This window comes from Cnephaeus nilssonii, assembly GCF_951640355.1.
Source record: "Cnephaeus nilssonii genome assembly, chromosome: 7".
Taxonomy (NCBI): Eukaryota; Metazoa; Chordata; class Mammalia; order Chiroptera; family Vespertilionidae; genus Cnephaeus; species Cnephaeus nilssonii.
Genome location: NC_137078.1, coordinates 56,301,443 through 56,326,398, shown reverse-complemented (window position 1 = coordinate 56,326,398; position 24,956 = coordinate 56,301,443). Strand labels below are relative to the sequence as shown.

The 24,956-nt window shown below is 40.8% G+C and overlaps 1 protein-coding gene across 1 annotated transcript; it reads left to right on the top strand.

Moving 5' to 3' along the window:
* Positions 1 to 1,310: 1,310 nt before the first annotated feature.
* Positions 1,311 to 24,859, top strand: DYNLT5 (dynein light chain Tctex-type family member 5; the record flags this gene model as incomplete). Its single annotated transcript, XM_079776563.1, has 4 exons — positions 1,311 to 1,429; positions 14,545 to 14,636; positions 23,654 to 23,778; positions 24,656 to 24,859. 4 exons carry the CDS (start codon positions 1,311 to 1,313, stop codon positions 24,857 to 24,859), a joined length of 540 nt encoding a protein of 179 aa, XP_079632689.1.
* Positions 24,860 to 24,956: the final 97 nt, after the last annotated feature.

The window sequence follows — 24,956 nt, the reverse complement described above, 5'->3', positions numbered from 1 at the left end:
ATACACTGGTTTGAGGTGATGTTCTTGTCGGGCCCAGCCACTCAGCTGCCAGCGTTAGTGTCTGGCACGGAGTCTCCTTGCTAGGGCTCTCAGATTTACAGAATATACAGTAATTTAAATGAATATCTAAATCGGTATATAGGCAGTAGAACAGTAGAGTTATCGTCTAAGTTCTGGGAAGTCCATTCCTACTACCAGCTTTTCAACAAGCGTTTGTGAGGGGGTAGGTGTTCCAATAAAGTACTGAGTTAAAAGTTAAGTTGTTTGTTTTTTACAAAGCCAGTCATGGTTGCTTGGGGGAAAAAATACCCTTTGGGGAAGACAATTTTAAGTTTTAAAGTAACAGCAACAACAACAAATATTAATTAGCAAACTTTTATCAAGAATAAATGGGAGGCAAAGATATAAACAATAAAATGGCAATAAATACGCATCTATCAACAATTGAATCTAAAAATCAAAATAAGCCAGCAAGAAATCCAATGAACAAAATAAACTGATGAATAAAATAGGACCAGAGGCATGGAAACATGGAACAGACTGACGAATCTCAGAGGGAAGGGGGGAGGGAGGGCAGGATTAGATTAACCAAAGAACATATATGCATATATGCATCACCCATGGACAATGACAATAAGGTAGTGAAGGCCTGGGGTGTGGTGGGAACCTGGTGGAGGAGTGGCACTGGGAGGGACAGGGCAACATCTGTAAGGCTCTCAACAATAATGATTTAAAAACAACAACAACAAAATAAATGGGAGTCAATAAAAATATTGCTTTCCGATAGGGGATACTGTCTTTCCTCTACGCATGGCTATCTTTTCTCAGTGACCTTAACCTCTGCTGTAGTTAAGCAATGTGCTGCAGTTTAATATCTGCTTGTGTGGAGTAAGTATACAACTGCATAAATAGAAGTCATCAGTCAAAATGACCAGAATAAAATCACTCTTGCCCTGACCGGTTTGGCTCAGTGGATAGAGCATCGGCCTGCAGACTGAAGGATCCCGGGTTCGATTCCAGTCAAGGGCATGTACCTTGGTTGCGGGCACATCCCCAGTAGGGGGTGTGAAGGAGGCAGCTGATCGATGTTTCTCATCGATGTTTCTGACTCTCTATCCCTCTCCCTTCCTCTCTGTAAAAAATCAATAAAATATATATTTTTTTAAATCACTCTTAAAGAAACCCCACTTCTCTGTTCAAAAATGATAGAAAAAGTATCTGTACTTATTTTAGAATGAATATCTGAGTTATACTAAAATGGTTTCAGATCTTTCGTCTGCTGTTTTAACAGAAGTTTTCTTCCATGGGTTATGATGATGGCAGACATTGCTAAAGACAGAAGGACTTATTCATTGAAGAAAGAGGGGAGTGTGTCTTCTCTAAGTAGCCATGAGTTCCGGCGGAGGGAACATCATGGGCGCATCAAAGAGTGAGTAACTGAAGATCTAATATCTTAAGTTCAATTACTGAATAAACAGGTTCATAATGTTTATCAGGAGAAAAGAAAACATTTCCTTTGGGAACTAAAAAGAGAGAAAATGGACAAGTACAAGGTTCAGGTCATCTTTGGGAAGATATTTTTAAAAAGAAAGAGAAAGAAACTGAGAAAACAAAAGTGATACCGTATGTTGTTCCCAGCAGCATTTTTTACTATTTCAAAGACTACCCCAAAAAATCATCTACTCAAAAGAACACCATATACAATGTAAACCGGATACTTCCTACATGTCTCGTGAATTCCCATCTTCAATGTTATATAAATTCATAGTTTAAGCACTTTTGCAATCAATATGTACATATACAATGTATTTAGCATTATTTTATGCAAATTTTGTAATGTATTTTCACAATTGTTTGTGTCCTTATAAATGGCTGTATAATAACTTTGTCAGTGTATAATTCTGGGTTAGCTAACCATTCCCCAGCTATTGGGCACTTTAAGTTTGTTTCCATTGTTTTTTTTTTCTACTGTATAATGCCTCTGTTTGCTTTCTTCCCAGAAGTAGAATTAGTGGGTCAAAGGCTACTAAGTACTTTTTATTGTTTTTGGCTCTTACTGAATATTGCATTTGGTCTCCTAAAGAGATAAATCAATTTTTTATATTTTCATGGCATTTCTATTTGACTGCCATTAGGAAGAAAACAAAACAAATTATTCAGTGCAGAGGTCAATTAACTCATATGACAGCCTTTCTTAACAGTCTCACAGAATTGAAGGATGTGGTGTAGTAATTAATCCCTGTGGTTGAGAAACAGGAGCTAGTGTGTCCTATGGAGCAGAGAACATAAGAACTGGGATAGATTTACATTAGAATTCTGAAACCAAATCTTTCTACTCTCAGAATGTATCAATGCACTTATTTAAAACTAGAAGCCTGGTGCACAAAATTCGTGCACTCGGGGGTAGGGGGGGTCCCTCATCCTGGATTGCGAAAGGGCATAGGCCAAGCCGAGGGACCCCACTGGTGCACAATCAGGGCCGGGGAAGGACGCGGGAGGTTGGCCAGCCAGGGAAGGACTGAGGGAGGGCTCCAGGGTGTGTCTGGCCCAGTTCGCTCAGTCCTGATCCACCAGACCCCAGCATCAAGCTAACCTAATGGTTAGCGTTTGCCTCCTGATGGTCAGTGCACATCATAGCAAGTGGTTGAGCGGCCTTAGCATATCATTAGCATATTATGCTTTGATTGGTTGAATGGCCCACCAGATGAATGGACACTTAGCATATTAGGCTTTTATTATATAGGATTCTACTTTCCAAACATGCATGCATATATGCATAACCCATGGACACAGACATTAGGATGATGAAGGCCTGGGGCAGGGGGCGGGGGAGTGGGGAGGGCGATAGGGTGGGGGTGGACTAGAAGGGGCCAATTGGGGGGAAAAAGGGGACATATGTAATACTTTCAACAATAAAGATTTAATAAATAAATAAGATTACACTTTCCAACCCTGGATATTTGTGGATTACGAGCACAATCTCTCTTTTACAGATAAGAAATACAAAGGAATAGCAATCTTAGCATGACAGAAGTAAAGCTGAGAGAATAATTAACCTCTGTTACTTTTGCTTCTGACCCTAGCCATTTGGGCTGCTATTTCCAATATTTATGTATAAGAGTTCATAAGACTTCTTTCAATTATGTATTTTTAAATAATTGTTAGGTTAAATTCAACTTTTTTCAAGAAAATATTTATTATAATCTGACATAAATCATGTTCCCATGATTAATAAAAAAAAAAAAAAAAACTTCTCTCATCCAAAGACTAAACTGTTATCCCTATTTACATACTTCATTTACCTCTTTCCTTTCAAAGCAAATTAGAAAGTCATAGAGAATCAGAACATGGCCAAATTTGAAGAATTAGAGATCACTCTTTTTTATTGAAGTATAAACACAAACTAAGCAACACAAATAAAAAATAGTTTTATCAACACATTAGAATCGATTTCTCACTAACAAATACATTTAAGTGATAATTATTTTGATATATTTTGAAGTAGGTATTTGAACTCTCAAACAAAACGTTCAGAATGATCCTCTATCTACACTTTTTCTTGAAGAGCAAATGAATAGCTGCCACAGAGCCTTGCAATTCAGAGCCATTTAGGAGGCTACCTCCCCAACTCTAACTCCTGCGTAATTTCTGTCTTAGACTAGACTGCTCGTAGAAAAATTCTGAAGGCTTCCAGGCTATGAAATGCAGACATTGTTTTGCAATTGCAGTGCTTTATGGAACAGCATATACCTTTCATTTGAAAGTTATTTCAAAACAATTTTAATAGATCAATTTCAGTAGAATAAAGTATATCCTGAAGTATATTGTGGACCTAATACACTATCTCTTTTCCTCCCCCCAGCATTAATCCTACTATGTGGACATCATTTTTATCATTTTACTGTGAAATAACTGCAGCTTACAAGTCAAGTGATGATTTAATGACTAGGATACAGTCCTAGATCATGAGTATGGCATATGGCAGTGATTTTCAACCTTTTTCATCTCATGTACACATAAACTAATTATTAAAATTCTTCAGCACACCAAAAAATATGTTTTTGCTGATTTGACCAAAAAAATAGGTTTAATTTTTATTCATTCACACCAGATGGTTACTGTGTTGACTGTTATTTTTTTATTTGACAATCCAGGGGAAAAGAGGTCAGTGCCCTGATTAAATAGTCAGATATTGCTTGTTTTAAAAATTCCTGTGGCACACAAAAAGGAAATCGCTGATATAGGGTCTACAGACCCTTGTCTACTTCTCTAGCACCATCTTCCCCACTATCCTGCTAGCGTCTATGCTCCAGCCATACTCAGCTCCCATATTTATAATCCCTCAGTGCTCTGTCTTCCCTCCAGCCATTGCCTTATGTTCCTTTCCTGTGGGGCACGCTTATCGGGAATATTCTTCTTACACTCTGGCTTCCTTCTCCTCCTCCTTCAGAATGTATCTCCATCTCCATCTATCTCTCCAGGAAGCTCTCTCTAACAATCCAACTACAACCACTTCCACTTCCAGACTGTGTTGGACACTCTTCCTTTCCGTTCCTGCTGCTTTCCCCTTGTACATGGCACTGTATTTGGCATGTTTGTTTGTTTGTTTGTTTGTTTGTTTATCTCGCTCATTAGATTGTGGCCTCATTTGTGTTCATAGCAATAAACACACAGATAAGGAGGGCAAAGAAGAGTAGAATGTAGAGCTACTTGGAAAGCAGGTTCTTAGTGTGGTATAAGATCTGCATAGATTTAACCCTGCATCTTGGGTTTTATGTCTACAGTCTCATACAGTGGTAACCAATGCCTAACATTGATCCCTGGGCATAATGAATATCCAAAGAGCCCTCTGAATTGTGAAAGGATGATAGAATGCATAGCCCTAGCCAGCTTGGCTCAGTGGATAGAGTGTCGGCCTGTGGACGGAAGGAACCTGGGTTTGATCCCAGTCAAGGACACATACCTCAGTTGCAGGCTTCTCCCTGCACATACTTTGGTTGCAACCAGTCGATGTGTTTCTCTCACATCCATATTTCTCTCTGTCTTTCCCATTCTCTTCCACTCTCTCTTAAAAAAAATCAATAGAATTTATAGTCAATATAATTATTGTTAACAGTTTTTAGGGTTGTGTGTATTTATTTAAATTATGTTTTAATTCTAATGTAATTTTATGCTTTCTTTTTTAAAAAAGAAACTTTTTACGCTGGATCTTACTATCTTAATATCCTAACTGTTAACACATCACATTTCTTTCTATACATACCTACAGAGTTGTCATCATACTTTGTGTTTCACTTCCGCGATTAATAGTAATAAGGGTGATAATAGCTGACATTTGTTGAGCCCTCACTGTAACCTCACTTAAGTCTCATAGAAGGTCTATTACAGACAGTGCAAACTATGACCCAAGGGCCAAGTCCAACCTGCCACCTGTTTTTGTATGGCCCTAGTTAAGTATGGTTATTACATGGTTTAAAAAAATCGAAAGGAGAGTAATATTTTTGTCACGTGAAAATTACCAGAAACCCAAATTTCAGTATTCATAAATAATTTTTCATTGGAACATACCCATGACTTTTTATGTATGTATTGCCTCTGGCTGCTTTCCCACTGGAACTACAGAGTTGAGTAGTTGCAATGGAAATCACAAGTCCCACAAAGCAAAAAAATAAAATAAAATAAATTGCTACATGGAATTTTACAGAAATGTTTGCCAACCCCTGCTCTCTAAGATAGATGCTATTTATCATCTCCAGTTTACAAATGAAGAAACAGATGCTTCGAGAAGCTGAGCCTCCAAAGCTACAGAATTAGGAAGTGGCAAAATGAGCTTTTGCTTAGGGTCAAGTATTCTCCTTCCCTGAAAACTGGCTATCTACGTGTGACTTGCATGAACGAACTCTTCATTCACCAGAACCTTGTTTCCCATCCAGGGTAAGAGCAGGTATTTACAATGACGTCTTTCTTGTTGGAAGCTCCGCCTTTGGCAACCGCAAACAGTATTTGAACAGATGTGCTACTCTCACGTTCTTAAAATGGAAATTGAAACCCGAGGTTAGGTTACTGTCCCAGGATCATGTGACGTGATATCCAGGCTTATGATCCCTGAGTCCGCTGGTTCAACTAGTAGGCCAGGCCTCAGGTTGGTGATGAGAGTCTCTCTTTTGCCTCAAACCAAAATTACAGTGAGGTCAGGCTATGAGAACTTTGAGTATGGATCCCACAGCTCTTCACCGAAACCCACTGGAGCATCTAACACACTATCCCATTCTTTCGCTTATTCATTTATTCAGGTTCATCGAGCTTCTGCTCCGTGTGAATTATTGTGCCACGTTAGGCATGTAAAGGTGACTCACTGTAAGGTTCTACTCTGGAGAAGCTCATTTTTTCAAGTAAACTAAACACCATCTGGTAAATTTTTTTCTGCAAAAAAATAGGAAAAACCATATTCATTACTTCATTTAAAATATATATTTATTAACCATGGAGTGCATTCCAGGCACTATGGTAGGTGGTGAACCACACAGAAATAATCCCTGCTTTCTTGGTTTATAACCTGGTAGGAAAGACTCATTATATGAAAGAAAATAATGTTGGATTTTTAAAATATATATATTTTTGCCCTAACCGGTTTGGCTCAGTGGATAGAGCATCGGCCTGTGGACTCAAGGGTCCCAGGTTCGATTCCGGTCAAGGGCATGTACCTTGGTTGTGGACACATCCCCAGTAGGGGGTGTGCAAGAGGCAGCTGATTGATGTTTCTCTCTCATATATGTTTCTAACTCTCTCTCCCTCTTCCTTCCTCGTTGTAAAATATACATATTTTAATTTATTTCAGAGAGGAAGGGAGATGGGAGAGAGAGATAGAAACGTCAAAAATGAGAGAGAATCATCAATCGGCTGCCTCCTGCACGCCCCACACTGGGGATCGAGCCTGCAACCCTTGCATGTGCCATAACTGGGAATCGAACCATGATCTCCTGGTTCATAGGTCAACGCTCAACCACTGATGGAACACTGATGTGGAAAGCTTTAAAGCTAGTAGAAGAAAGTATAAGAGAATGTCTCTGTGTTCTACATGTTCCTTAGGAAGAGATTTCTTAAATAAGATCCCTATACACAAAAAAATAAAATCATAAAGTAAAAAACAAAACAAAAAACACTTTGATAAGTAGAACTACAATAAAACTTAGCATTTCTGTTCAACAAAGAATACAATAGACACAGTTAATAAGCCGGTACAAGATAGATATTTTTTAATCATGCACATTAACAATAAAAAAGAAAAACCATTTTTAAAATAGTCAAGTGAGATAAATAGCAGTTTACAAAAGCAAAGCCCAGATGGCTAAACAGAACATGAAGAGATGCTCAAAAGCAGAATTTGAGAGATGATTGAACTCACTTTGGAATTAGGAAAATGCAAATTAAAACAAGATACCACTTCACACCAATCTGAATAGCAAAACATAAGAATAAAAACTGATATAGCCAGTGCTGTCAATAAAGCAATCCAACAACATTTAGAAAAACAGGCTTGTGCTATTATGCCCATACATCAAGGAAACTGAGGCTTAGGGTGCACTTGCCAAATTATCACAGCTGCCAGGTGCTTCTCTGACCATAGAATTTTAGAGGCATCATGAAAGTATTTGCTTTTGCTATGGGCTGAATTGTGTGCCCCGCCCACCCGCAACGTGCCTTACGTGGCCTCATCTTTGCTCCCTCCACTGCAGCTACTGTGGCCTTTATGCACTTCAAAAATACCAAACTTGCTATAAATTAAATGGCCATAAAAACAAATTACCTTATCAGGCAACTTATACCTTCTACTGACAGGGGAGGAGTAGGTATGCTTTTTCTGTAAGATTACTATGCATAAAATTATCCACAGAAGCTTTGAGGTAGAAAGTTCGCAGGTAAGTGCGTAACGATGCATATTTTATCATGTTTTCTACGTCGTCTTTTTTCTCAAGCACAGGGACTTTCTTTGTACTGCAACAACTTCCCACTTCACTCCTGCATTCTGGGCAGGGCATATTTGTTGAAAGATGAAGGAGGTGGGGAGTACAAATTTATACCCTGGAGCCTTCTTTTTCTCTGTGCGCTCTGAAATATCCCCACTAGGAGGCAGCACATGACTTCAAAATATGGTATTTCCAGGTATTTCATGGTAACAGAAGAAAGAGATGATATTCTGGCCTTCTTAATCTACTAAATTAATGGCTTTAAAGCTGCCTGTGCATTCAAATATTATCTCTTACTACCGTTTCAAAATATCTAAGTGATAATGGCAGTGAAATGTCTGGGAATGACTTCTCAATGAAAATTACGTGGTATGTGTGGCTAGTGAGATTTAATTGAAATAATTGTTTCTATCTCTAACAGCCAAAACAATAAGACATGCCTTGCACTTATTATATGTAATTCAAGGAATGGCCAGCAAACAAATTTGTAAGATGTTTTCAGTAAAACTGAATTTCATGGAAGAATAAATATATTCCAACTCCTTAGCTGTTTATTTTTAATTTTTTGCCCTTTTTCTGTGTAATCAGAACACAGGCTGCTGGGTTAGTTAGCATGGGAAGTTCCCAGGGACTCAAGTACAATATTGAAGGGTGATTTTGTTACTGTGGGCCAATTTTATGCCGCTATTTCTGCATCCAGGTTAATTTCAAGTCTGCCCTCAGCAACAGTACATGTGATTCCAAGTATTCATTGAAATTTGCATTGGATTACAAATTGTTACTCTTCTCTAGAATGTTAGTTGATTTGTTCAGTGTTTTCACCAGTTTACACGAGATTTACCAGGAATCTACCTTGCTTTCTAAAACTTTACATCTGCCTTGTATATATTTTGCCAATTGAAATTTTTTCTCCATTAATGCCAAGAAGCTGATGATAAACATAAACAGCAAGAACATTTTTTACATTTACTAGTAAAAAACAAAATCACCCTATTGTCAGGGTGGTGAAGGCTGTGGGAGGAGGGTTAGAAGGGGCCAGTGTGAGAAGAAGGGGATATAGGTAATACTTTCAACAATAAAAAAATTTTAATTTAAAATAAATAACAAGATCAACTATGGCATTCCCTTTGCAATGACTCTAGAAGAGTTAGTGTGATACACTAGGGAAGGTCTGGTCATAGACAACTAAAATTCATTCACTTGCAATGATGTGACATATACTCAATAAACGTATTGTGCTGTATATGCAGAACTGGTAATTAAAATAAGTTTTCTCTTTAAGCATCTCACGTTTTTATCTATAAATTTTTCCAAGGGCTTGAGTAAAGCTGTTTATCAGTAGAAAACATGTATGTTCCTGGCCAGGTAGCTCAGTTGATTAGAGTGTTTTCCTGACATGCCAAGGTTGTGGGTTCGATCCCCAGTCAGGGCTCATAAAAGAATCAACCAATGAATGCATAAATAAGTGGAACAACAAATTGATGTTTCTTCTCTCTCTCTCTCTCTCTCTCTCTCTCTCTCTAAAAATGAATAAATAAAAAGAATCTATATATATAAAAGTCTAAGCAACCGTCGCATCTGAAACAACCAAATGGACAACCGAACAGGCTGTGTGGGGCGACCAGGCTGGCAGGGGGGTTAGTGAGGGGCAACCAAATGACCCAGCTGCAGGCTGTGTGGGGCGACCAGGCCAGCGGGGGGGCGGGGGGAGGGTAGAGGGGCAGTTGGGGGCAATCAGGCAGGCAGGCATGTGAACAGTTAGGAGCCAGTGGTCCCAGATTGTGAGAGGGATGTCCAACTGCTGATTTAACCCAATCAGGCCTAAACTGGCAGTTGGACATCTCCCGAGGGGTCCCGGATTGGAGAGGGTGCAGGCTGGGCTGAGGGGACCTTCCCCCCCACCACCATTGCATGAATTTCGTGCACTGGGCCTCTAGTATATCTTACCTAATAATAGACAAACATGTAAACTGACCATACCTCCGCTACTCCCACAGCCAATCAGAGTGAATATGCAAATTAACCCAACAATGATGGTGGGTTAATTTGCATATGCAGGCACAGAGCGGCTGGGAGGTGCTGGACGCCTGCTATGAGGGGGAGGGGGACAGCGGAGGGAGCTACAGGAGCAGTGCTTTGGACAGAAGCAGGGACTTGCCGGCTCCAAGGCGGGTGGGAGTGAAGCCAGGGCAAGTAAGGCCTATTCTTGCATGAATATCATGCAACAGGCCTCTAGTATATATATATATATATATATATATATATATATATATATATATATATATATTTGTCTAAGTCAATATTCTGAATTAATATTGGTAATTCCCAACTTTCAAATATAGGATTTCTTTTCTTTCTAAAAATTTACTCAGTTCATATTCTAGTTTAATGTCAGTTGCCCAGATTGCAAGCATTTTTAATATTTTGTCTCTTTTCAAGAAATATCTTCTTTTTTCTATTTTTTCTGTTCAACTTATTCTTCTTTCTCTTTTTTCAACTCATCTCATTCTAGTATTGGAACTGTCAGGTTTCAGTTCCAAAAATACCATAAACATTTTTTAAGTATAATTTTCCTCTAATTGTACATGAAGTTATAGTCTTGGTTTATAAATAGCCATCCAAGGTACAGAAATTGATAGACTAATTAAATATTTTCCCTCTGCATGATACAGGATGCCGGATTTCCAGCAAAATATCTGAAACCTCACTCCCCAAAGCCCTGTCTCCTCTACAAAACTAACTCCAAGCTTTGTGCTCTATTACTTGCAGCATCCCAATTCCAAGAAACAAATTCTGTATCAGAATTTGAATCAATTATAGCTCTAATCCTATATAATAAAGATAGAATATGCAAATTGACCGTCACTTCGTCACAAAACCGGTGGCACCCATAGTCACAAGATGGCAGCACCCAGTCCCCTCAGCCCCATCTGAGTCCCCCAGTCCTTTTAGCCCTTGCCACGGCAAGGGGCAAGCAGGCCCCTGCAGAGAGCAGACAGCAGGGCCCCCGCAGAGAGCAGACAGCAGGGCCTGTGGCGGCATGGAGCAGGCAGGTCCACAGAGAGCAGAGAACCACAGGGAGCAGGTCTAAGCCATCAGTAGGACATCCCCTGAGGGCTCCCAGATTGGAGAGAGTGCAGGTCAGGCTGAGAGGACCCCTCCCACCCCCTGTGCATGAATTTCATGCACCAGGCCTCTAGTTTTTATAATAATAATTTTAAAAACAGTGGTTTAACCAAAATAGAAATATATTTTTCTCTTACATAAGAAGTATGGAGGGGAGCATTTCAGGGATCTAGACATTATTTTTCTTATCCATAATCTATAAGATCATCTCAAGGCCCAAGATAGCTGCTGATCTCTTGCAATCAGACCCATATTCCAGTCATCAAGGAGGGCACACACGGCTCCTCTTGGTTGAATTAGTTCTTTTAAGAAAGCTCTTTCAGAATTTCCATCCAAAACTTTCACTTACATCACAAGCCACATGGCACCAAAGAAGTCCAAAAATGTGTCTTTAATTTAGAGAGAAACATTCTACAAATTTAAGGTTCTGTGACCAAGGAAGAAAGAACAACCTTGGAAAGCAAAGGGCAGTCCCTGCCACAATGATCACTACAGTTTTCTTTATAATAGTAGAATAACAGACACAACCTAAATGACCTAAAGAATGAACAGTTAAATAAAATGTAGTATGTTCATATGTTAAATACACTCTTGGTGTTTAAAATATTCATGTAGATTGCTATTCATTGACATAGAAAATTATTCATGATACATTTCTGAGGGGAAAAAACAACATCGATCATGTAATCACATATGTAAAATCACATCTGAAAATATTTCTTTTAATGTTAACAGTGGTTAGATAACCACTGTGGTTAGTACTTTTTTGTGTAATTTTACTTTGTTCTTTATACTTTCCTACGCTTTGAACTTTTTACAATGACTATGCAATGATCATACGTATGATGACTGTGGGAATAAAAAGACACTGAATGAAATTGTTACAGGATTCCAGGGCAGGAGGAATAGGGAAACTAAGATAGGAAAGTTAAAACAAGGCCAAAGAGTGTGGGCAATTTGCAGCCAGCTTATAACTAACAAGACACCCGAGAGCAAATGGTTAAAAACCGCCCTCATGAGAGAATACGGAAAGGGGCAGGGGCTGGGAGAAGGGTAAAAGAAAAGGGGGCAGTTTTACTCCCTAAGCAGAGGAGCCAGCAGTCTCAAGGCTTGGCAAGATAAAGTTGGCAGGTGCTTCTCATGAATTCTGGAAGGTCACAGCAAAGTAAAAAAAAAAAAAGGACTTTGAGACTTGATCTACACCAAAATATTCAGCAGCGGAATTTTGAAACCTATAGACAAGAGGGTATATAATGCCTCAAACCCTCACCCAACTTGCTCCAGATTAGCTGAGAGCCCGTATGCTCTTCATAAGCCAGATGTATAGGTTTGCTTACTTGCTTTGCTTTTTCAATAAAGGTGCAGGCTTTACTTGCTTTGATCAATTGGCTTTTCACAAGGCAGTCAAGGTCTCTCATATAAATTCATTTATATGAGAAGTCAAGGATCGAGGTTGGGGACAGCCCTCTCCCCGTGACTCAGAGGGCTGTCCCGTAACACCTCTCTGGTGACGGTGAGAGGTGCCTGTAACAAAATTATCTTCATTAATCAAAAAAGTCACTGCAAAACTTTCCATTTGCACATAATCTTCAGCCAGTGGGGTTTCTAGGCTCCTGTGATACCCATTTCGTTCTGAAAATATTAAACTGCGCTGAATATCAATTTGTAAGTAACATGGCGATCGCAAACAATAGTGAGGACTGTTTGTCAAAATCCTTATTTGCTTTCTTGTCTTAGACTTCTAACTTTTGATTATAAAAAAATAGATTATCCATAATGTTCATAATGTTTTGTACCAACTCTACTTCTCTATGAGTTTTTAGTATAGTTTTCAGTAGAAAAGAAATAGGGAATTTATTAATACCTTATTATGCTTGTGTAAGTGTTAATGGCAGTAACTAATTTTTCAGGTAGTCATTACCCCTATTTTCATTCTGTCAGATACAATCATATGTGAGACTTTGTCACTGAGGGGTATAGGGGATTTGAAATATGTCTGCCTTCCCTAGATGTGAAAAGTAAGCCTTTTGCATTGTTCCCTGTGTCTCTGAAATGGGTATAATAATGACTCTTTTACTTACTTAAAAGAGCATTGTGAAGGTAAGATAAGATCATTATAGGAAATGTTTTGCAAGTTAAAAGTAGCATTTATTATATTGGGACAGGCTGGCTTATCTTAGAATCAAGGGGCTTATGCAACGTTAAGCAGAAGCCGTCTTCTACGGTACTGCCCACAGCACCTGCAGCCAACGGAGCCAAACAGGTTGGTTGCTACTTCAAAGGGAGCAAAAAATTGAGGACAGCAGGTGTTACAAGAATGAGAACTAAGTCACTAATCCAGAAAGCCATCGTGAAAAAGCAGCCACAATTTCTTGCATCACCTTCTTGGTAAACAATTTATTGTGTAAATTGTATTGTAATAGAGGATTATAAAAAATAGATTATCCATAATGTTCTTAAAATATCACTTTGCAAGAAGCTCACTAATTCCAAATAGCTGAGAACTAAGTATTTTAAACTCCTTGTGGAAGAAAAAAAAAAATTCCAACAATTAAGGACAAATATGTATTTTTTATTTAAAGCAAAAATACAGCCTGCTTATCAAAGTGGTCACTCTGAACACACACACACACACACACACACACACACACACACACACAATTACATAATCTCCTTTGAAATGACATCTGGCTTAACCTCCATTCTCACAGGTGGAGAGAACTGGGGTAGAGCATTCTGAGACTGCCATTCGTGGCAGTTGGATTTCCTCTGAATTAGGTTGAATTCAGTAGTGCCTGAGGGACATTAGGGGCTCCTCTGGATTGGGCCTCCTGTTCAGCACCTGGAGAAGCTTATATTGCCTGGGTAACCGAGCCTAAACCCTCTCTGAACGTTGAAAAGGGTGATGGATGCTTATTGATTTACAATCGTTTGGGTGAATTGTGGTTTCTCTCACCATGTAGATGAGTTTTTCGCTTTTCTTTTTTTCTACTAACGGGATTTGTGAGGTACATGCAATCGTGCATTCTTTATAACCCCCTCTGTATACATGGACTTGTTTCCCAGCGTGTTGTTTTCTGTATGTTCCCCAGCCCGTTTTGTGAGCTTTGTCCACCTTGAGGAGAGCCTTTGCACCTGTGGTGGAGATGCGCTCGGCAACCCCACAGCCAGCCCCACCACGAACACTTTCTTAAGGATCAGATGCTGGGCACCGCACTGGGCTTCAATCACTATTGAATTCAATCACAGTCACACCTGACTTCTTACGCCTTAAAGTTTCCATCTCTCAAATGTTTTAGGCTTTAAATATGTCACCAGGATATTTACCTGGGACTTGCTTAGACTTTTTAGAGAAAGTTTTACCTTTGTGATATTTTTGCTGAAAGCAGTATTGTGCTTTGTTATTATTGTTGTGATAACTACTGACATTTGTTTTCTTCCTTGCTTCCAGCTGTGTGAGTACTGTGTCATATATGGATGAACCTAGCCAGCATGACGTTGCCTCTCACCTTACAGTTCAGATGGAAAACACCTATCAGCTGGGTGTGTTATTTTATCACTCTCTTCTATGTTAAACTCCTAATTTCGTGAATGATATATACTTAAACTAATATTTGATAACCGGCATTATCTTCAATGCTAGTACAATATAAGGGATCTTAATTGAGTGATTGATGCTGCTATAATTTCTTTCTCTTCTTTTCTTTCCTTTTCTTTTCGTGTCATCACCCCAAACTTTAAATGCTTACAAAGAGTTCTCCACAACTCCATCTCTGCAGTACAAAAGGCTGCAGTTCTTCATGTGGGGGGCCAGGGTTTCTCCCTGGGGAGCAGTATGGCTCCATGTAGATAGCTGGACAGAGCACAACTTGGCAAGACAAGGGACAAGCTTTTCCTAACAAGGAATCTCAGGGAATGCCCCTCACTCCCAGGGGCTGAGGCTAGCAGGCTCCTCAAACCCCAACGATTCACAGCTTCTTACTGCTACATGAGTCCTGGTCAGCTCCCCTCCCCTCCACAGGAAGAGGTAGGACTGGGGTAGTGGTCGGCAAACTCATTAGTCAATAGAGCCAAATATCAACATTACAGCGATTGAAATTTCTTTTGAGAGCCAAATTTTTTAAACTTAAACTTCTTCTATCGCCACTTCTTCAAAATAGACTCGCCCAGGCCATGGTATTTTGTGGAAGAGCCACACTCAAGGGGCCAAAGAGCTGCATGTGGCCCGAGAGCCGCAGTTTGCTGACCATGGGACTGGGATAATGGAGAGGAATGGGATTGGGGGAGGCTCATCTTAAATCTGGAATTTTGAAGGGTCACCTGTGTGGAGACAGGTCAGGACTGGATCCCTTCACCCCATCAAAGAGTCTGCTTGTGCTCACGCAGAACCACTTACCTACCCTTCGGGAGGGTCTACTTTTCTTTGTCAGTGGTTCCTCAACTCCAAGCAATTCGCTGGGCAGCACTGCTGAGTACTGTGTCTTACTGAAGTAAGAAGTCCATTGAGTATTTGGGGGGGTTATCTTGTGGATTTATTTTATACCTACTTGAAATGAAGTGTATATATAAAATAGGAAATAAAAGAGCTATGCATTAAAGTTTTACCCAACAAAACCAACCAATGCTGTGGATAGGTGGAGAAAAAAGCCTTTAAGGCAAAGGCAAATGATTCTGGGTCCCCTGTTGACAGAGACGTTTATCCCTTCACACTGAGGTTTTAGATCTTTGAAAACAAAGATCTTTGCACCTGCCCCTAAACTCCCAGTGGAGTCCACAGTGAATATCTTCTCCCATTCATGTTTCCTTATAGACCTACTTGTTTTCTCTCAGTGCGTCCCTGCCCACCATTATCTAAATCCATATATAATTACTGCTATATAGAAATTCCGCAGAGACTTACCAATGACCAAAGAAAGACCCTCTGGGCCAGAGCAGTTCCATCTGTGCCAGTTAACCTCGTGAAAATTATAGACCATCCGCACATCCCATTAAGCCTTGTAGCCGGTTTCTACAGTAATCCCCCCAAGACTACATGGATTACAAGGCTCCATAATTAGTCAGTCTACTGGTATTTTCATAATGCTGTGGTAGACAACGAATATTCCTGCCATCCAATGCACTTTTACACTTCTTCTTGTAACCTTACCCAGTTTTGGGGGGGAGTCATCATTACTACTTGGGGTCCCTAACATTCTGCTGAAGCTGATCCTAGCCTCAGAGATTAATAGTGACTGATTCTGGGATGGCATAGACCCTTTGATTGGTCAAATCAATCAAAGCCTTGATATTCAATTCAGAAAATGTTTGGCTGTTGAAGAAGCAGATCGGGCCCTGAAGCCTGAACGAATGTAGGGGCTATGGCATCTTTTGCTCTCTTGCCCTCACAGGAAGCCTAAAACCAAGAGAGAATTACATCCCAACGTCATCATTTGAATCCTAAGTCCAAAGTGCTCTTGGGCTTTTTAGTTAGGCAAGCTAAGTTTGGGTTAGGTTTTCACCCACTAGTAGCTAAAAGATCTTTGCCATTCCGTGCCTATGATTTGGGGTTCTGCATACTGAAAGGGTTTGAGTCCAATTTCAACAAGATAAATGAGTTGAAATATGAAGCCGTCTATTTCTTCTTCCTAGGATATATTATCTTTGTGACTTATTTCTTCAAATAAATGGGCTAAATTGTCTTATCAGTTTTAGAAGTACTGGATGTTGAACCAAGTTAGAAAAGTAGCCTAATATATGGTGACAAAAGATGATTTTACTTTGGTTTGTGGACACACAGTGCAATATACAGATCTTGTAACATAGAAATCCACACCTGAAACTTACATGTCACCCCAATAAATTTAATTTTTAAAAAAGAGAGGATAGAAAAGAAATTTTCCAAATACCTTAATATATATATTTTCCACATATTCTTACAAAAACTTGTGTGAATTATTCTCCTATAATTAGTCTTTTGTGCTTGACAATTAATTTTTTAAGCATTCAACTAGCCATTTTATTAAAAATCAAAAACATATTTCTACTTATATTTATTTCTGGATTTATTTTGCATATGAAAGGTACTCTGTGGGCCTTGGTAAAGATTTTCTCATATCTACAAAAGGCAATACTGACCAGATTAGTGGGGGTGGGAGATCAGTCAATCGCCAGCATTATTGTGTTTAATATTTCACATTCTATAAAAAAATATTTGTATCATCTAAACATATCTTAAATGGTTAACATGTTTGTCCTCCCTTTATCTGAGTAATTACAGCCACAAAGAGTGAGATAAACCTTAATGTAAATTAATGAAATGAAAGGGAATGGTAAAATAAATATATATATTTCTTGTAATGAAACACCATTTACATATGCTCATTAATTAATTATTGAAACATGCATATAGAAAAAATACAGTCTATAGGATCCAATATATCTGAATTTGAATACTAGTTTTGCCAAATCCTAAATAAATGGTGTTCAAGCAAGGTATTTAGAATCCTTGAATCTCAGTTTCTTCATCTATAAATAGGGATAACAGTCCACACATCACAGGGATACTATGAGAATTAAATGAAGTAATGTATTTACATGCTTCTCCATTCATTATGTTATTGCTTCTCAAAATGACTGCCTCTAAGACTTTACCTTGGATCAAGGAGAAGAAAAGCCTTCTATGACATCCAATATAATTTCCTATTAATTATGGAATGACTTCTCCATGGTCCTTTTTTGGAGCAATGATTAAAGAGGTACTTGATTCTTTAAAAACACTGACTGAGCAGCAAGTCAGACGAGACTTATTGGTGGCCATATTTCCTGCACATTGAGACAGCCTGCATGAGAATGGCGCCAACATAATGGAAAGTAGACTTTTAAGATTGAGAGAGAGACATCCTTGGAGCTCACCTTCCGTGAGAAGATCAGGCCCTGTCATCAGATGTGTTGTTGGACAGAGCCTATGAGTCTCAACTCTGACTTCACCCTACCCCGTGGAGACCTCCCTCCTTCCCTACTGACACCCTCACTGATCTCGCTGCCTTCTCAGCACCAGCACTCCCTTTCCTTCCTCAGAATGAGGTAGCAACAACAACAACAACAATATATATCTAACTAGAGGCCTGGTGCACGAAATTCGTGCACGGGGGTATATGTCCCTCAGCCCAGCCTGCACCCTCTCCAATCTGGGACCCCTCAAGGGGTGTCCTGCACCCTCTCCAATCTGGGACCCCTCAAGGGATGTCTGACTACCCTCTCACAATCCAGGACTGCTGGCTCCCAACCACTCACCTGCCTGCCTGCATGATTTCCCCTAACCGCTTCTGCCTGCCAGCCTGATCACCCCCTAACCACTCCCCTGCCAGCCTGATCGACGCCTAACTGCTCCCCTGCCAGCCCGATTGCCCCTAACTGCCCTCCCCTGCCAGCCTGGTCACCCCTAACTCACCTACCCTGCCAGCCTGGTTGCCCTTAACTGTCCTCCCCTGCAGGCCTGGTTGCCCCCAACTGCCCTCCCCTACAGGCCTGGTCTCCCCCAACTGCCCTCCTCTGCTGCCCCGGTCCCCCCCAACTGCCCTCCCCTGCAGGCCTGGTCACCCACAACTGCCCTCCCCTGCAGGCCTGGTTCCCCCCAACTGCCCTCCCCTGCAGGTCTGTGCCCCCCCCAACTGTCCTCCCCTACAGGCCTGGTCACCTCCAACTGCCCTCCCCTGCTGGCCTGGTAAACCCTAACTGCCCTCCCTTGACAGCCTGGTCACCACCAACTGCCCTCCCCTGCCCGCTTGGTCGCCCCCAACTGCCCTCCCCTACAGACCTGGTCTCCCCCAACTGCCCTCCTCTGCCACCCCGGTCCCCCCCTGAACTGCCCTCCCCTGTAGGCCTGGTTTCCCCCAACTGCCCTCCCCTGCAGGTCTGTGTTCCCCCCTTCCCCCAACTGTCCTCCCCTGCAGGCCTGGTTGCCTCCAACTGCCCTCCCCTGCTGGCCTGGTCACCTCCAACTGCCCTCCCCTGCTGGCCTGCTAAACCCTAACTGCCCTCCCTTGACAGCCTAGTTGCCCCCAACTGCCCTCCCCTGCCAGCTTGGTCACCCCCAACTGCCCTCCCCTGCAGGTCTGTTTCCCCCCAACTGTCCTCCCCTGCAGGCCTGGTCACCTCCAACTGCCCTCTCCTGCTGGCCTGGTAACCCCTAACTGCCCTCCCTTGACAGCCTGGTCGCGCCCAACTTCCCTCCCCTGCTGGCCTGGTCGCCCCCAACTGCCCTCCCCTACAGGCCTGGTCACCCACAACTGCCCTCCCCTGCAGGCCTGGTTCCCCCCAACTGCCCTCCCCTGCAGGTCTGTGTCCCCCCCCCCCCAACTGTCCTCCCCTGCTGGCCTGATTGCCCACAACTGCCCACCCCTGCAGGCCATCTTGTGGTGGCCATCTTGTGTCCACATGGGGGCATCCATCTTTGACCACATGGGGGTGGCCATCTTGTGTGTTGGAGTGACAGTCAATTTGCATATTACTCTTTTATTAAATAAGGATGAGTGTGTGGGGGGGGAGGCACTGTTGTAAGCACTTTAAAAAGTTCAACTCATTTAATCCTAACAAAAAACAATATCTGGTCATTATTATTATCTCAGTTTGGGGAAACTGAGACACATATATTAAATGACTAAATTTTTATCTATTCTCTGTTATCTATTTTTATGGACAAGTTTTCCCTTTTTTCTTTGTTTTTTATCCATCAGACCTACTTCAGGTCCTTTATTTTTTATTTCTAAAAAAAATGTTTCCCTTCTAAAGAAAAAAAAATTCTCTCAAAAACAAAAAAAAAGAAAGAAAGAGAAATAGCTTTGGCATTCATATCCCTTGACTCTGAAAGTAGCTTCAGGGAGTTTATTTTGAAAGTCAAAAGCTGAACACTGACAATCTCCTTCTCTTTGCATCTCAGCATCCCTGCCTGAGCAAGGCAATAATGATTGTGGCTGTATAGGGGGAAAGTCACAAAGGTGAGAAAAGCTCATTACGATAGAAAAGCTCATTCTATTTCAAAATAGAATCTGGTTGATGAGATTCTTTTAAAAAAAAATAACCAAAGTGCAGAAAAGACATGGGTCCATCTGGACAACAGGAGCTCCTGGAAACAGGCTCAAGTGCCCCCAGGAGTCTGTCTCTCCAGCACCAAACGGTGTGAGCTCCTCCTCTCCCTGTGTCTGGAGTCCTTCCCACTGTGAGAAACTGGCCTCCAGCAGCTCCTAAGGGTCACATGGCATATTTGCCACAGAAAGAGCCTGATCCTCTCCTACTCCCCATCAAGTTTGAAATAAAAATTCCAAGAAAGGACTCTAATTGGCCTGGCGTGGAGCAAGTGTTTCCTCTGGGCCAATCCACCATGACCTGGCCTTGGGCTCAAAAGAGGCAGTGGGAGATCCTAAAGAACTACGTGGTCAGTGTAGGAAGAGGACCAGTTCCTGGAAAGGGAGACGCTGTTCCCAAGTGGCAGGGAGGTGTACTAGGCAGTCAGGCCTCTGCACTGAAGGAGTTTACTACTTTCTGAAGGGAGCCGTGCATATGGTCATCATAGCACATGACTAAATTAAGTGTCATGTGGGTGATGTAGGTCAAACGTAAGGTATGTGTGATATGAGTGCTTGGTAGGAGGGAGTGAGAAAGAGAGAGGTATCAATCTAAAGGATGTAATCTACTTAATTTAGCCCCAGCTGGCAGTTCATTGTAACATTTCTTAAACAGAAAGGGGGAAATCATCCTCAGATTTAGCCTCATTTCACTAGAATATTTGAGGAGAAATCGAAAAGATCCACAGAAAGGGACACTGAGGTCTATGGTACGAGGAGCTTGCCTACAGACCAATAAAGCAGGAGTAATCAAGACCAACCTTTCACAGGTTTATAACTGCTTATCTCTGTCTTGTGGAACAGAGATTCCTGCTGACTAACAATTGGGGTTAATTATCGCACTCATTGTATCAGGTATCCTTGTTTTACATGTTCAGATGCATTCCCCACACGAATATAAATTTAATTGAACAATTCCTATACCATCATCAAAATAAAAATACTATTTATTGAGCCTCAGGAGGCTGACCTATCTCAGCTACAAGCATGGGCTGTAACCTTCTGCTTCAGTTCAGCCAACGGGAAACTTGCTTCAGAAGCCACAGGGTGAAAGGACTGTGAGCTGGGTATTTTTCCCTCTACTCTGCCTGTGGGTTCATCTCAGGCTGTTTGTATCCATCAACAGAAGGACATAACTCCTCTCAAGGGAGCCTGCTCCACATGCCTCTTCTAGGATCTAGGAAGAGTTCCTTTCTCATATCCCTCAAGCCGGGGGTTGGATGAGGGTAATACCTTCACTTTCACTAACCAAGAGGCAGTTTCCTTGAGATTTCCTACATCCTGCTCAGACCTCTCAAAGGACTCCCTTATTAAGTCCTCCTGGAGTTGTCTTAACTTTAGTGTGTCATGTGTTCCCTGGGGCCCTGACCGATACAGTCATCAAAAATAAACACTGAAAAGATACTGATGACTATTCAAGTAGAATTGGATATAATTCTTGATCTCATCCATTTATCAATATCAATTCAACAAATAATGATTGAGCCCCTGTACTCCAGGCCCTGGGCACATGGTACACATTGTACAGTGACAGAAAGATGATGAGGTTAATATTCCCAGGAGGTACAGGCAAGATCCTGGAGTGCCAGGTAAAGAAGACCCATCTGAAGCTCCTTATCTGAACATGGACTAAATGTGGTTAAGAATATGAGCTCCTGCCAAAACCGGTTTGGCTCAGTGGATAGAGCGTCGGCCTGCGGACTCAAGGGTCCCAGGTTCGATTCCGGTCAAGGGCATGTATCTTGGTTGCGGGCACATCCCCAGTAGGGGGTGTGCAAGAGGCAGCTGATCGATGTTTCTCTCTCATCGATGTTTCTAACTCTCTATCCCTCTCTCTTCCTCTCTGTAAAAAATCAATAAAATATATTAAAAAAAAAAAAAAAGAATATGAGCTCTTGAGTCAGATAAACATGGGAAATCCCAGCTCTGCCACTGTGTGATTCTGGGCTAGTTACACAATGCATTTAAACCTCTCTTTCCCATCTTTGAAAGGGAGATAACAGTAAGATTCACCCCAGAGATTACTGGAAGATTATATAAGGTAACAAGTATGAAATTCTTATCATAGTGCCTGACGTGTAGAAAATGCTCAATAAAAGTAGCCATGATCTGTACCATGATTATTAGCTCTAAATGTTTGATTCTGTCTTATTTCAGAAGTCATAAATTAAATATTTCTTATGCTGTTAGCATTGTATTAGACTCTGAAGAGGATAAAAATCTGGCCGACCTTATCATTTCACTGGGGAGAAAGGCAGGTGTGCCTTAGCTGTTAGGTGGATTAGGAGCCGAGATAGTGGTGGGGTCCCAGTGCATTGGGAGTGCAGAGAAGGGAGGGATGGTTTTTATCTGAAGAGAGGAAGAAGGCTACCTGGAGAAGACTTCTGAGCTGGCCTTGAAACACATTAGTGGATATTTCTCAGATGAACATAATGGGAAAGGATGTTCCATATTTAAAAAGAGAGAGAGAGAGAGAGAGAGAGAGAGAGAGAGAGAGAATGTACAAGCAGCTTTATAAGACCGATGAAGTCCATGAGGTGGAGCAGCATTGTGCAGAGACTGTGATGTTGGGAGAAGAGGCTACAGGTAGGGTGGGAGCTGAATGTTAGACCTTGCTAAGGGAAATATGATAAGATCTGGGATTTAAGACCTAGAGACATAGAAACATCTAGCAAACTGTCAAACCTCAGAGGGAAGGTGGAGAGGGGAAGAGATTAATTAACCAATAAATTCATGTGGGTTGGGAGAGATCAATGCGGCGGGGAGGGAAATGTAACACTTTCAACAATTGAGGTTTAAAAAAAGAATGGCCCTGAGAACATAGTAAACAGAAAAAGAAAAAGAAAAAGATCTGAGATTTAGAGCGGTCCACCCCGTTGCCTTGTGGTAGGTAGACAGAAGCAGAGAGAGGTGTTGAGACTTGGACGTAGGTCATTAATAGTGGGAACTGGGGAGGAGGGTACTTTTCAGTGTCAAACCTCGATGGTTGAACACACTGTTTAGGTAGTCTGGTAAATGGATGAGTCTATTGTCTTATTCTCTGCCAGAGAACTTGACTGAAAACCTAAGACTACCATTTCTCCTTTAATGAAGGCCACACAGAAGATTAAATGTCTCTCCATGTTTCAGTACTCTTAATTAGCCTGTGAGGTGGGTGGGTGTGATATAAAATGACTTCTTAGCCCAGGCCAGTGTGGCTCAGTTGGTTGGGCATCCTTCCATGCATCCAATGGTTGCTGGTTCAATTGTGGTCAGGGCACATGCCCAGGTTGCTGGCTAGATCCCCAGTAGGGGGAGTGCAGGAGACGGCTGATAGATATTAAGCTCTCATATTGATATTTCTTTCTTCTTTCCCGTGTCTCTAAAAAGTCAATAAACTATTCTTACATACATACACACATAAATATAAACAAATAAATAAAATTACTTCTTAGGAAGAAATTTTGTCTGTATTTTCAGGTCCTACCAAACATTTTCCCGTGGTTACTGTCAATCATATTCTGAAAGATGTGTTAACTAACTACCTACAAGAAGAACAATATGACCCAGAGCTCTGTAGACAGATGACTAAAACAATTTCTGAGGTAATGTGCGATTTGCCTAAAGAGTTAACTGTAACTATAATATTTGCAGAAAGCACAACCCCCTACTTTTTGAAGAAGGCAATTAATTTGCAGTAGCAGTACAAATGCTTATTTATATTTTATTTTATTAAAATATTTATTAGGTCATATTCTATCTCTGTGTAAGAGCCTTTGTCTGAAACAATCATTATGTGCATCATTTGCATGTATTTCATTTAAAAAATGTATAAAACTGCCCCATTTATTTTTTTAATTATTGTAAAAGATTAAAAAAATGTAATGATCATTTCTCTTCCCCAAGGCAGCTTTGATGGACATCAAACACAGACATTGTGGCCTTTAAATTCATTTAAGTACATTCATTTCTATTTTTATCAACTAAAGTGCTGGCACTCGATCAGATTTCCTCTGTTTGCTTTTTTATAACAAAGTCTTTAATGAGCATTTATGATTAGTCATCTTGCAGGAGACTCCAGATCTATGGCCTCTTAATTAGACATGAACAAGATGGTGTGACTCTAAGGCCAACATTCTTTGAAGGGAAGCCATCTTAACATAAATTTTCCAAAGAATGTAATAACTCTATTAAATTCTGTTTTCTGGATTACAGTTTTCTCATGTGCCTGAGAAAAAAATGTACATTTATTGCTGGTGCTGTCATTTTGTCCCTAAATGTCCTTTCTCATGAGGACAGTGCTTGAAGCAAATCATAGTTATAGTCACTAACAGTCACTAATCTACAACAATTAGTGACAGTATCTACAATGCATCATGCTATTTTCTTAAATCAAATCCATTATATTTATGACAATGGTTAATACTCTTAAGTTTCAATGTGGCTAAGTGAGAACCATTTTTTTTTCCTTTTAAATTCTAGGTTATTAAAGCCCAGGTCAAGGACTTGATGATCCCACGGTACAAGCTGGTTGTGATTGTTCACATTGGACCTCGGCATGGCCAGAGCATACTTATTGGGAGTAGATGCCTCTGGAATCCTAAAAGTGATACCTTTGCATCTTATGTTTTCAGAAACTCTTCACTCTTTGCTCTTGCAAATGTCTATGCCGTTTACTTTGAGTGACTGGAAATCTAGTATTACTTTTTTAAAATCAAGAAATAGGCTGTGTCTAAGTACACAAAATTTTTACTGACTAAAGGTTTGAGAAGGAAATATTAAT